General features: G+C 35.1%; 1 protein-coding gene across 5 annotated transcripts in view; it reads right to left on the reverse strand.

Annotated features, from left to right (window-relative positions):
- Positions 1 to 14,973, reverse strand: part of LOC148620357 (uncharacterized) — a 30,252-nt gene extending 15,279 nt beyond the window's left edge. Inside the window, exons 1-2 of one of the 5 annotated variants that reach the window (XM_088581173.1) lie at positions 14,828 to 14,973; positions 1,811 to 2,191 (exon numbers count right to left, since the gene is read on the reverse strand). In XM_088581173.1, the coding sequence (XP_088437299.1) occupies positions 1,811 to 2,162 (352 nt within the window). In that variant the 5' untranslated portion in view covers positions 2,163 to 2,191; positions 14,828 to 14,973. Of the gene's footprint in view, positions 1 to 1,810; positions 2,192 to 4,594; positions 4,737 to 14,231; positions 14,355 to 14,533; positions 14,556 to 14,827 lie in introns of those variants that run through there. The other 4 variants (XM_088581174.1, XM_088581171.1, XM_088581172.1 and 1 more) reach the window with 4 other exon arrangements.

Raw genomic sequence — 14,973 nt, forward strand, 5'->3', positions numbered from 1 at the left:
GTATAAAGTGAAAATATCAGCTCAACTTCTTTTTGAAAAAAAAAATTTGCTTAGACATGTGAATGTCATTATCTTGCATACATTGATATAATGAGAGGAGAACCGATATTTGTTTTTTCAAACATGTTCCCTCGTTATACTTTCAGCAAAAACGTTTAAAGATATACTCTGTTAAAACGCATTTCGGAATACATTTTCTAAAACGCATTAGTTTTGAAGTATATAAAACGTTTTTATCAATAAACTAGTGTGAATATAATACGTTTTCGAAACGGCTCAAAATCATTAAAACACTTCCGTGTTAAGGGAAGTGTTTTCTGAAGCGTTTCAAACTGATATGTATCATAAAAATCATGTCGTGTAAACCCATCATGAGTGTGCATTTAAAACTTAATGTTTAATTTTCCAAAAAAAAATTACAGGGCTTATTTCTAATACAACAACCACGTTATATGCTTGTATTTCGTTAATTTTTTTTCATACATCGTTCTATAATTTTCTAAATATCATGGTATTTTGTAGTATAAGAGTGTGTTATTCAGATTATACACAGGTGTATTTCGTGGGTTTCGACAAAAGCAAAATCAAAGCAAAACAATCTATGCATTACTATAAGTGCCATCAGAACTAAATCACAACAATGTTCGCTAATAAAATTTGAATACAGTTGAATTTGTACTGAGTATGGAAAGGAAAAATACACCTATGTTTTCAAAAAAGCAACTTCAGCAACACAAAAGATAGTCAAACACGTCAATGATCAAACATCGCATTCAGGATCTCTCATTGCCATTTTGAGATTACTTCTCAAAAAGTCTCGAAAACAGACATATGATATTGAGGCTCTTGTATCATAAAAAGATTTAAGAAGAGTGCCGTCGTAAACAGTGTTTACAGTCCAAAATAAATGGTCCCGGTCATATCACATGTGTCGAAATGACACACAATATATTCAAAGAAAAAGTTGGTCACCATTTCACTTTGATAGAAAATAATTACAATTTATGTCCTAAACTACCAAACCACTTTCCCGTTAAAAAACATGATGTGACATAGAGAAATAACAATTCAGAAGACTGTGTCATTAGCTAATTTTCCTGAATGTGACATTAAACTATTTTTAAAACAAAACATACAATCGACATTTATTGGCCCTGTCGTGACAAATTTTTTGTCGTCGTTGATAAATGATTCTGGCGTACAACGGAACGAAACGTTGTTGTCTTCGGCACTTAAAGTAATTGTTGCAGTAACGTTTTGGTAGAATGAGCAGGTTTCTGAATCCAGTGGTGAAGTAAATATTTCTGAGATTGTTATGTTGTAACGTGTGCCATTTGTTAAGATTTTTTGTAGCGTTAGATTGACTAGAGGTTTTCCTACTTCACCAAGACAAATAATTTTGATATCATTTCCCACAGCTAGTTGTTGATTTCCCGTCGATTTTAACTGACTTGTACTCGAAGGCAATGTACACTTGTTTGCTTTGTCTAATCTGTCGTATTCAGGGTTTTTTTTTCAGTAGACTCAGGAATACTATTCGTAGTGATGTGTGGAATAATTGGTCTTTTACAAAATTCAATTCGGTCTGGAACTGAAGGCATTACTGAAATGCAAAAAAAAAACAAAACCATTGACGTGTCATATTTCGTAATAAAGTTTCCATAAATATTACTTCAATTAGTGTTTATAAAAATATCTATCATTTTTATGTATTTTCACTGAGAAAATGCTATTATTATTGTAATGTCGGAACGCTAACATGTTTTGTTGACTTGAATCAAAGATATTCAGAATTGTCAAATTATTATACCTGTTACAACGAAGTAAGAGTTTGCACTTGTTGTCATAGTCCCACTATTTGAGTCATGGTTAATTTGACAAGTGTACTCTCCTTCGTCAGAACATTCTACGGCCGTGAATCTAACGGTGGCAGTTGTTGGAAAACCTTCAGATGTTATATTGAGTTCAGTTCGATTCATTAAGTAAAGTCCATCATTCAGGTATTTAACATTTGGTCGAAATTGAAATAATTTCATAAGTTCATTTGATCTATTGTATTTTCCTATTTCAATTGAATATACATTTTCAGAACTCTCTATATTGTAGTTGCATTCCATATCAACAGTGATATTTGCAATTGTCCCCACTATTTTGTTATTCATGGTTACGGTAATTGCATTTATAAAGTCCCCTAAAAAAGACAACAAAATAGTAATGAGTCAACATTTTTTTAAATAGACTTCATATTTTGAACAACATCATTAAAATTGAATTCTAACTTGAGCTAAAAACCATTAATTAATTAAATGAAACATCAAATACAAACTTCCAAAATCATTCAATAACTCTATAACAAAAAAGTTAAAAATGAAAACACTTTCCGTATTTCCCTTGCACCTTTCATTTCGTTCACTAAATTTCAGGAAGCACAAAGCACAAAAGGAAAGCTGAGACGGTGTGGCTTCTAGCAGAACTTTTATTGTCTTTGTGTGAAATAGACCATGAAAAACTCTAATAACACAGATGAATGACCCTGACCCTAGCTGATTTGTTCTTGTGCTTGGTTTATTTGCCGTTTCAATGCTAACATATACTAGACTCACAACCATTTTATACGATCTGCACTTATCTGTAGTTCGGGTTTAATCATAACTGTTCGAAGGTTTTTAAACCTCATTGATTAGCTTAAGGGGCCTTACATGGGCGTTGTAATTACACAAAAATACTCTGGTCAGTGATAGAAAATATCATGTGACCACATTCATTTAAAAAATATGGTAAGCGTGTGCATTATCACGTGATCGAGTGTGTGCGAATGTCGAGGGTGTAATTCGAGAAAGGAAGTGTCGACCCTTTTTCGATAAAATACAGATTGTCCATCATCATATCTGACGTGGCCAAATTCCGTATTTTTAAACTTGTTAGATGTGAATCTCTTCACAATCAGAAATTTGTACATTTTTTTCATTTTCCAACAAGGGAATAAATGCTATTAACATCAGCAATATTCTTCATCGTAAAAAAGTAGTTTTCAAAATTCCACCATATTTCAAAAATCAATATGTTCCTATTGTCTCTTACAGCTATACTTAGACAATAAGTAGTAAAATTTTCAACCACAAAAAGACATTGCAGAATCTAAACATTGAAGAATACTTAAAGTCCCCTCTGATATGTTATTGTGTTTCTTCGCTGTTTAATAACAGTCCTTCTGGTCATGTCATCACTGGAGATTTGAATATCATTGAGAATAAACTCGTACGTAAGGTAGTTTCCCATGGTCCAAAATCCAGAGAACAATAGCACCTCTATCGGAAACTTAATTTCAAAACCATAATAGATGCTGTTGAAGACTATACTAGATCATGGATAAAGAGAGAAACAGACCGAATACCAAAACATTGAGTCCTTATCAGATTGGATACGTGCCATCCGATGGTTAGTACGGAATCGTATTGAATAATCTCCAGAAATGTGACAAAGAAAGACTAAAGTCCGTATTCATGAGGTACTTGAATGTTTTTCCTCACTACATGAGAAATATGTTATCATCCCTGCGGACAAAACTTTAAACAACATTGTATTTGTTCGTAAAGTGCATTACCTCAATTGTCTTATTAAGGCATTGGGCAGTGGTGGTGACATCAGAGGTAATGCCATACACAAACTTACTACTTTTGATAAAGATGAAATCATAAACAACCACAGGTCTTTCATGTCTTCTCTCAACATTGAAACAAAATTTGAGGACTTGCCTTACTTGTATTGGATTCCCAAACTTCATAAGAACCCATACAAAGAAAGGTTTATAGCAGAATATATATCTTGTTCCACAAAGGAGGTGTCAATTTATCTTACAGAGATATTGTCCACAGTGAAGGGTGGACAGCAAACTTATTGCAATACCACCTACTATCGTAGTGGCATTCATCATATGTGGATACAAAAAAATTCTAAAAATTTAATTCAAAACCTAAAATCCCGCAGCTTTTCGGAAATTAGTTCACTCCAAACTTTTGACCTCAATTCTTTACACTACATTACCACATGATAAATTGAAATCTCGTTTGAAAGGATTTATTCGAAAATCTTTTCAAAAATTATGTTGTTCTTGGTTACAAATCCACATATTTGTTCTAAAACATCGCAAAAGGGCAAAGTGTGCTACACAGAAAAGCAGGTTTGCAATATGCTTGTTTCTTCATCGATAACATATCTGTCACATTTAGAGGAGCTTTTTTTAACAAGTCAGCATTCCAATGGGCACTAATTGTGCTCGTCTCTTAGCTGATTTGTTTTTATATTAATACGAGAGTGAATGTCTTCAACATCTCGTAAAGAATAGTAATTTCAAAGATCCTTTAACTTTACATACAGATATATTGATGATGTATTGTCCATCAACAACCCTTCCTTTGGTAAATCGTTACTGTCAATATATCAACCAGAGCTCGATATAAAGGAGACTACAGAAACAGCTTTTTATGCTTCTTTTTTGGATCTACATCTCAAATTCGACAACAGTGGTCATCTCAACACTAAGATTTATGATAATAGAGGCGACTTTAATTTTAATATTATAAATTGTCCTTACCTGTGCAGCAATATCCCTTCATCTCATGCATATAGTGTTTATATTTCACAATTGATTCGCTACGCTAGAGAAATTTCTAACTACTCTGATTTCCTTGAACGTCATAAATATTTGCGTAACAAACTCCTGAATCAGGGGTATGAGGAAATGCGTCTTAAAAGGTTTGTTATCAAATTCTATTTCAGATACCGTGTATCAGTCCTCGGTTGAAAAATACTGAGTTGTTTCTAAAACAATGAGTACTGATTGTTTTGTTTTTTTCTGTAAATTGTTCTTTGGACAGATGTGACCGTTGATTTACCAATTATGACAATAGCATGCAAATGTTTTTTTAATCACTACTGGTATGTTCAAGCCGCAATGGGAGAGGGTAAAAAAGCAAATTAGAGGTGTATGCTATGATCTATCAAAAAAGTGTTTTTGTTTTTCAAATTGTTATACGTGTTTACTTTTGAATAATAAAATGAACTTGAAAGGGCAAATTATTCATATTGCATTGTATTAATATTGAGTTATATTGGTACATATATTGTATCTCTTCACATATTTTTTGGATGAAAAATTTGGGCCCAACTTGGTTATTTTGGACATTCCTTGAACAAATCACTGGATTCGTTACTACAAGGATTTGATGTACATGACTGGTATGCATGTATGGTAGAATACCATACATGTACATGTATATCAGTTATTTATGAGTACTGTAGATAATCACGAACTCGTGGTCATGAACTTGTGGATCGTTACGGTCTATCCATCTGCACAATGAAAACTGATTTGTGTCATAGTTTTCCTTTCCTCTTTCGTCTACCCTGGGCTTGACTTTTTTATGAGCAACATGGCAGAGGATTATCAACCTACCGATGTACCTAGTTTATGCTCCAAATTTTAGTTGCTCATTTGCTATTGTTACTTTGTATATATTATTTTGCCCATTTTATGTTATTTGTTGTGTGTGTCTGTTTTCCATGTCTGGTCTTTGTCCCTGGATTACATTCGTTTGCTTTCCGCTAGGATCTAGGTTCCCTTGATTACCCATGTGTTGGAGTAGTCCAAGTATCTGCCGAGGACAGTAACGGGAATTCCCTTAATTCAAACCCTTTCATTTTGTATGGGTTGATGATACAAGCAATTTTTTTATGAATAAGTGCTGTCCGCACTGTGGGGACGACATTGAAGATAATCATCATTTCTTGTTATCTTGCAATTATCATGCGCACCACAGGAGGTCACTGCAGTCTGTCTGTTGAACCTTAACATTTTATTTAATTTGCCAAATCTACTTTTTGGCAATGAAGTTCTGAATGATACCCAGAATGGGCGAATTATGCTCGCATTGCAAAGTTAAATAAAAAGGACCGAGTGATCTCAGTAGTACCATATTATAGTTATATATTAAATAAAGTAATGATATAGGTTGTTTTGTGTGCTTTTGCTGACAGGCATTTAATTTTTCTTAAAATATTGATTTTATAAAAAAAAAAAATACTACTTTATTGATCAATTCATCAGCTGTTTGTTTGTTTGTTGGGGTTTAACGTCCGAGCAGCAATATTTCAGCTATATTCAGACAATGAACATGAAATGGATGATAAAATGAACATGGAATGAAAAAAAAGGATGGGTCACAAGGATAATAGGGTCGACAAATTTTGATTGCCACTGGAACAAGAGGAAGTGGGTAAGGTCGGGCAATTTAGCCTCCTGTGGCGGAGCGCAAAGGTTCCTACTCCTATCGAATACCACAGCAGGGTTCTTTAACGTGCGAGGAACGTGGCATCTTTCCCAACACGGTGCACCACTATGGTTTGCGGTCAGGTTTTCCGTATTATAGCCTGACAACCCCAGCAGGTAACACGCCAGGGGTACCCCATTCCACCACCTGGGGCACACATCCCAGTTCCTCTGTGGGCAGAGCGCCTAGCCCCCGGCTAGGTTTCTGAGCACTATTTAGTCGCCTTATACGACAAGCTTAGCGCTGCTGCAGGCCTATTCTTTTAACACCCGGACCTGCACGTTATCATGCACTCTAATTTAAATAATGCTAGGTATTAAAATCATTTCAAATCAATCCTATCTTCCTTAATGAGGCTATCGGTGCATGATGTCTAGTAAATATGAAATATGCAGAAAATACCTCTTTTGTCAAGATCGAGTTAATTATTTTCAATCTTTAAACTTTATCCATCAATGTTTACCAAAAAATGTATATTGATAATATTCTAAAATAAAAAAGAGCTTTATTTGAAGATACTGGAAAAGTTATTCATTGCAATATATATATATAGCCTAGCTGGCCGAGTGGTCTAGGGCGCTGGACTTAGTGCAGGCGGTGTTGCCATAGGTGTCACAGCGGTACGAGTTCGAGTCCCGCGGAGGAAACGACCAAAAATTTGCATCGCAAATTTGACAGTTCTAACATCGTTGGGAATTTTTCAGACCGACCTATATATATATATATTTGTGTGTGTTTTCAAGTCCTGTGAATATCTGCATGTTGTATATGTTTTGGAGAGGATATATATAGGCCTTGTCTGAATTAAATATGTTTAAATCAAATCAAATCATAAGTGCTGCCTATAAAGTGAAGTGTACATGGCAATGTACATGTATATGATTTTAGCCATCTAATACATTTACGTTGCACATGACAGTACAAGTATCATCGCCAATCAAAAATGGTTTGCCATATAAAAGCTCATATTATGCTATATTCTTTTCTACGTTTAATTTACCATTTCATCGACTTTATTACATGTAACTGTTTGTAAACAATGTATGAATCTTATGTATATATATCCTTCGTATTATGAACCGTTTATTTTTATGCACTTTTTCACAAAAAAGAGTGAAATTAGTTGAAGGCTTTAAAAATTACAATACTTTTAGCATTTATACATTTAGTGATGTCAGGGGTTTTAGGGAGCGAGGGTGAACTCAAAACCCTGACTTGGGAGGATGTACTTTTAGCTAATCTTTAAATTTCTTTAATATGATATTCTACTCGATGTCCCCACAGGTACATTTGTGTATCTTTATAATGTGTAGAATAATAATTAAAAGTAACCAAAGGCCACTACTTGACACAAGGAGGTATATGCGTACTTAAGTTGCAGACCTTAGTATACTCGGGCTGGTGATTCACGCATGTAAGAAAACCACACAGATCACTTTTAATATAATGCAAAACAATAACAGACCTCATAACCAGTCTTAGTTGTCATTCAGTTGTTGTAGTTTCCAGACGAAAAAAGATGTAGATTGTACATGAAATAGGAACTTTACAGGAGTTGTCGTTCTTGATTTGGTTTGAATAGGTTAATATTAGTTGGAGCTGACTATATGACTTTATCAAAAAATATTCATTCATGTGTACACAGAAAGAAATATCTTCATATCAAAATATAGCTTCTGTACAATAAAGTATCTTGAAAGAGAACCCTTTGATTGGTCAGTTTTTTACACCATGGATCACCTCTTCCATAGACAGACTGAATTATATATGTGGCTAAAGGTTACCCTAGCTACCACATTTTTCTTTTCTGTCTAACCAAGCACACTCTATTGGTATTTGTGAATGATGCCGGTAGACTATCATTTTTAGTTGAGTACTATTAAAATCGGGAAATCTTCCCTTGAAAGTCTATTTAAATTAATTTTTAAAAATAAAACGATTTTACCTATCTACCTAACGTATTGTTTCATCTGTTGTAATCTTAAAAAGGCAGATGTTTATTTGCCTTGGCTTCAACTTAATATACATTACTTTCCAGAAATAACCATGCATACTTCCACATAAGATATATCTACACAACCATTTGCCATATATCTGGGTCTCTGTTTTATGTAGTGGATGTAATATATACAAGAATTATGGGCCCTTCAAGTCTACACTTATTTAGTATGTATGCTTTATAGAATGTACATGTACAGTATTATAGGGTTATATTGGCCTTTGAATTAAAACATTTTAAAACATAATTATAAACAAATATTAACTCCAGACAATTCTGTTAACTTTTTTTTAGTTTCTGTATACATGTATGTGTTGTATCACCCAAGACTATGCAATTTAAATTCTTTAGTTATGATTGCTTTAACTCATTTCTCCACGAAGATTTTTTAAATTCATGTTTGAGTTAACATGTTTAAATCTTTTTTTTCAACACCAAGAGTGGAGAAACAGTTAAGGATTCGATTGATTGATTGATTGTTGGGATTAAATGTCCGAGCAGCAATATTCCAGATATATTCAGACGATGAACATGAAATGGAAAATAAAATGAACATGAAATGATGATGTAACAAAAAAGGGATGGGACACAAGGATAATGGGTACGACAAATTTTGATTGCCACTAAAAACAAGTAGAGATGGGTAAGGTCGGACAATTTAGCCTCCTGTGGCGGAGCGTAAAGGTTCCTACTCCTATCGAATACCACAGCAGAGTTCTTTAACGTGCGCGGAACGTGGCATCTTTCCCAACACGATGCACCACTATGGTTTGCGGTCAGGTTTTCCGTATTAAAGCCTGACAACCCCAGCATGTAACACGCCAGGGGTACCCCATTATACCTCCTGGGGCACACATCCCAGTTGCTCTGTGGGCTGAGCGCCTAGCCCCCGGCTAGATTTCTGAGCACTATTTAGTCGCCTCTTACGACAGGCTTAGCGCTGCTGCGGCTCTTTTAACACCCGGACCTGCATGTTAAGGATTCGAAATGAGGATGCATTTATCTACATTTCTGAGCTCATTATATCATGATATACATGTTAAATCATAACAATGATAGGTATATACATGATAATTAAAATATGTTGTACATTGAAGTTCGTTAAAAACATTTGATCACATCGATTTTGAATAACACTTTTTCATTTTTGCAAATATGAACGAACCTCTTCTCTTTCAGAAGGATCAGGCTTGGACTGATATTTTCATTTCATCCCGGTGTTTTTTTTTTCTCTGACATATTCACCAGACCTATTCTTGTTATATTTGATTCAGTACCCTGCTATAAATGTTAAATATTGCTAACAAATAATTGACTTTTGTTTTGAAGAACCTTTACTGGATTTATATTGAAATTCTAAATAAAGGTATATAACAGTAAAATGTACTAAATGTACAGGCATATTATGTTATTTCTGAAACCAAGTGGTACTGGTGGAGCTTCTGTCTTCTAATGAATAAGTGAAAAATTTTTTGTTAGTTTGTTGGGGTTTAACGTCCGAGCAGCAATATTTCAGCTATATTCAGACGATGAACATGAAATTGATGATAAAATGAACATGAAATGATGATGAAATGAAAAAGGGATGGGACATAAGGACAATGAGGTCGACAAATTTTGATTGCCACTGGAAATAGGGAGAGGTGGGTAGGGTCGGGCAATTTAGCCTCCTGTGGCGGAGCCCTATGGTTCCTACTCCTATCGAATACCACAGTAGGGTTCTTTAACGTGCGAGGAACGTAGCATCTTTCCCAACACGGTGCACCACAATGGTTTGCGGTTAGGTTTTCCGTATTATAGCCTGACAACCCCAGCATGTAACACGCCAGGGGTACCCCATTCCACCATCTGGAGCACACATCCCAGTTGCTCTGTGGGCAGAGCGCCCTAGCCCACGGCTATGGTTCTAAGCACTATTTAGTCGCCTTTTACGACAAGCTTACCATAAGTGAAAAATAGCCATGTGTCAAATATAAAAAGGAACTAAATGTACAAAGTTGACAGGAGGCAATCGAAAACCGTGACTAAATACGGATTCTGATATTCATTCCAAAGGAATGGGGAGACCCATGAAAGCTTTGAAACGTTTTTCTTTAAACTCTTGTTGTTTTTCGCCTGAACATGATTCCAAAAGGACAGTTACTTTCATGTCGTTGACACTGTGGTTTGCATCCCGAAAATGTTCACCGACTGGACAATCATTTCCATTGGTGGCGCTTTGTGTTCTACAGAACGATCACCTAACCTAACTCTTCCCCACGTAAACCTTTTTACAGCGTTTGCAAATCACAGCGTAAACGACGTTTATTTATTTAAATTCAGATGTAAAACAAGTATTTCAGTGTACAGTTCCGTGCTACATGTGTATATAATTATTTAGCGGTTAATTGATACAATTTATATAGTCAAAATAGTAACGATTTTAAAAGTGTAAACCATTATTTTTGGCCGGTAATAATGAATCTTGTCCATCAAGAGGCTGTCCATGTAAAAAGCAGGAAGATTGGCACAGGTACATTTCATTTTATTTATTTTATTTTTTTTTAATAGTTTTTTTTTTTATGCGACAAAGGGTGGCTCGGAAAATGATTTTAAAGTTTCCCAACACAGCAACCAAATATTGCTCAAATTAAAAGGTTATCTCCTTTTTAGCTCACCTGGCCGAAGGCCATGTGAGTTATTCCCATAACTTGGCGTTCGTCGTCGTCCGTCGTTGTTAACATTTTTCAAAACTCATATCCTCTGAAACCACTTGACCAATTGAAACAAAACTTGGTATGAATGTTTCTTGGGGTATCCTAAATAAAACGGATGTGGGGATTTTCGATCAGTCGAAAAACATGGCTACCGTTACTAAAAATAAAACACAGGGGTCAGACCATAGTTTTTCGCATATATCGCCAACATCGTAAGGGTTAGCTAAATTCTGACATGGTTAACATTGTTCAGCATAATGAGATCTATCAGCGGTCAAATTTTCATCTTAATCCATTAAGCTATGTTAGAGTTATTGACCTTTTTCAATGTTTGTTTGCTATTTTTAACGTTATTTCTTTCAAAAATCTTATCCTCTGACACTACTTTACCAATTGAAACAAAACTAAGTACGAATGATCCTTGGAGTATCCTGCATAGAACAGACGTGGGGGTTTTTTATCCGTCAAAAAACATGGCCGTCGTTACTAAAAATATAACATAGGGATCAGACAGTAGTTTTTCGCATATATCTCCAAAACGGTTAGGTTTAGCTAATTAATTCTGGGATAGGGTAAAAGTGTACAGCATGATGAGATCTATCTGCGGTTAAATTTTTATTTTAATCCATCAAGCCATGTTGGAGTTATTGCTCTTTTTCAATGTTTTTTGCTATTTTTAATGTTATTTCTTCCACAAATCTTCTCCTCTTACACTACTTTACCAACTGAAACAAATCTTGGTACGAATGTTCCTAGGGGTATCTTGCATAGAACTTACGTGGGGATTTTTTCGGAAAAAAACATGGCCGCCGTTCCTAAACACAGAACATAGGGATCAGACAGTAGTTTTTCGCATATATTTCCAAAATCGTTAAGTTTAGCCAACTTCTTTCAATAGCTGAAAGGAACCTTATTTTTAGAACTACAAAAGTCTTTAGACATAAATTTGTCAGACGACTCCTTATAAGAGTTATTGCCCTTGAAATAGGAAAAACTTACGGTTTTTTACAGTTTTCAGCCAATATCTTGAAAACTATGATAGATAGAAAGAAACTTTCAATTGCTGAAATGATTCTTATGATAAGTCCAACCAAAGTCTTCTGGGGTCAAATTGTTGGACAACTTGTTAAATCTATTGCCCTTTAAAGACGGAATTCAACCAGAGGAGCGATTCAGGCTCCTGGGAGCCTCTTGTTTTTTTCAATGAATTTCCATGCTTTCTATGTATATGTATTTCTATTTATATTTCTTTTATCTTTGCAGTTAATCAAAAACCAACTTTCAATTTGAGAAAGGGTGCATTTGTGAAATGTAATGGTGAAATATTTTTTAAAAACAAAATCCGTCATGTGCCACCCTCTGCCTGATGTTTGCATGGAAACCCTCTTAAAAACATTCCAGCTTGATTTACTTATAACTTGCACATTGTTGTTCTCCACTGCGGAACATTCCTCATCAGTATTCCATCCGACATGATAGTACATTTTTGCTATTTAGGATGTTCGCTGGTTTATTTAAGAATAACAAGTATTTTAAAGGGCTGTTAAATATTTTAAGATCTCTCATGCTTGAACAATATTAGAAGCTAAATCCACTTCTAAATGACGAGGATTGGAAGAGTTCCTGACAGATCCTGACAGATTCTGAAGATCACTAGCTAGAGGATACATTTATTAACACACAGTACATGTACGTGATTCGATCAGAAAAAAGGCACAGCACCCGAAACGCGATCGGTACAACGGAAAGGAAGCCTTGCTATTTTTTTAACTTATTTTAATTAGTACAATACCCTGACATTTTTAACTTTTGTGACAAGACTTTTAAGAAAGGCATGCAGAGCCAACAAAAATTATTGGTACGACACTAGCCTTTAAAGAATTTGGACTGAAATTCATGATTCTTTTTGACCTACATGACATTAATATTGATATTTTTTTTTACATTTTACACAAAAATTTTTAGACCCTTTTGTAAATCAAAAGTGCACACAATCATACAGTTTGCAGGAATATTTCTGAAACAGGGTTATGTTGCTACAAGATTATCACAACAGAAGTTTTATGGTCGTCATTATCAACTCGTGGATCGTTATGGTGTATCCACCTGCACCATGAAAACTGATTTATTCAACGGGTCATAGTTTTCCTTCCCTCGTTTGTCTACCCCGGACTTGACTTTTTATGAGCAACTCGGCGGGTGTTTATAGAAATGCAGAGGACGCTTACCCTACCGGTGCACCTGGTCCATGCTCCCAGTTTTTAGTGGAGTCAGAGTTGCTCATTTGCCTTTATTACTTTGTATGTACGATTTTAGTTACTTTATGTTCTTTGTTGTGTATGTCTGCTTTCCATGTCTGGTCTTCGTCCCTGGATTACATTCTTTTGATTACTACTATAACCTTGGTTCCCTTGATTACTCTTTCATCACTGTCCTGAACGAGCCCTGTATGGAAAGCGAGGATGTTCGCTTGCATACATTTTGCAGAAGTACTTTAAAAAATATAAGATGCAAAGCGCATTTAAACTTTGGCAGTGCTTACGATAATCTGTCGAAATGCAATGAAAATTACACAGCTGAACCGTTGCAGTACACTACTCAACCTATACGTAGTATGTGTCAACTGGTGCAGTGAACATGCAGATACGTTGTTCTGTAAATTACACTACGTCATGCAGTTTAAAAACTTTCCCCCTACTGAAAATATCAACTGGAATAAGGCAAAAGATATTATAACAAAAGCATCTTTAAAAAATGCTATAATTTTAGGATAAATGATTATTCTGTCATATTCTTCATTTAATTTTATACGCAAAAGCTACTTCATTATGAATACTAATTTTTTATAGATTTCCTGCTCTAAATTACTTTACGTAAAATCGATAAAATAAGTTACAGCTTTTCGTTTTTCTTTGTCACGACCCAGGACATTTGCTGTTGGGATGTGTCAGGGATGGGACAAAATGTGTCCTTATCCAGGACAGAATCTGTCAGACCCTGACACACAGGGTCTGACAGAATTTCTAGAACAGTTTTCCTGACATATTCTGGCGGAAGATGAGAGAGGTTAGAAGTGGTCGAAACTGTAGGACATTTATATTCGACATACATTTTATACACAATTAAACCTCTTACAGTTCATGATTGTTAAAGATACAACAAGCGTTTTTTTTTTTACTGTGAAATGAAAAAAGTAGAAAATCTTACCACAATACAATGTGAATAAATACAGAAATAAGTTCAGGCTGTTTACCATCCTCCCACAAATAAATTGAAAGTACCGAACAAATGTAGATCGAGTCAGGAAATTACATGATCATTAGCATAATATTGTTACAAGTAGAAAAAAATGAAGTTTCGCTTTTATTGACATTGTATCTGAGATGGGACTACATAACCGAAGCACATATAAAGAGTATTTGCAAAATATAAATCAATTTGGCATAGTTTTTGTTCTTAAAGTATTTGAAAGAAATAAACGTATAAGCAAAATTAAATGAACCACTTACACCCTTAGTGACCCTCGTGCGGAAGTTTTAAGATTATGTTCATTTACATGTACTTAATATGAACTTGTAAATTTGATTGATTTTGTACGTGTGTTAAATCGTGTAATATTTTCCACAATGGCTCCCTAACTCAATGAACGGCCGAACCTTTCATCCGTTCATACATGCATGAACGACCGCAGGTGCGGATCCAGGGTTTGAGTTTAGGTGGGGTGTTAATTGAATTAAACGCCGTGCAAAGCAAGGCAAAAAATATTATGGGGTGAAACTGGTGGTGAATTTTTTTTTTCTTACCAATTTAGGGGGGACGTACGCCCGGTACGCCAGTCCTTGGATCCGCGCCTGGACAGTCAAAGTTATCATCTGAGAGTCTTAGCCGGTTATATTGATTCACTGGGTTTATATTTACGCTTCAATACACACACATTCCTTTGCACACG

The sequence above is a fragment of the Perna viridis genome, chromosome 4 (assembly GCF_037379345.1).
Source record: "Perna viridis isolate PV_CMFRI_1.1 ecotype Kerala chromosome 4, ASM3737934v1, whole genome shotgun sequence".
NCBI classification, from domain to species: domain Eukaryota; kingdom Metazoa; phylum Mollusca; class Bivalvia; order Mytilida; family Mytilidae; genus Perna; species Perna viridis.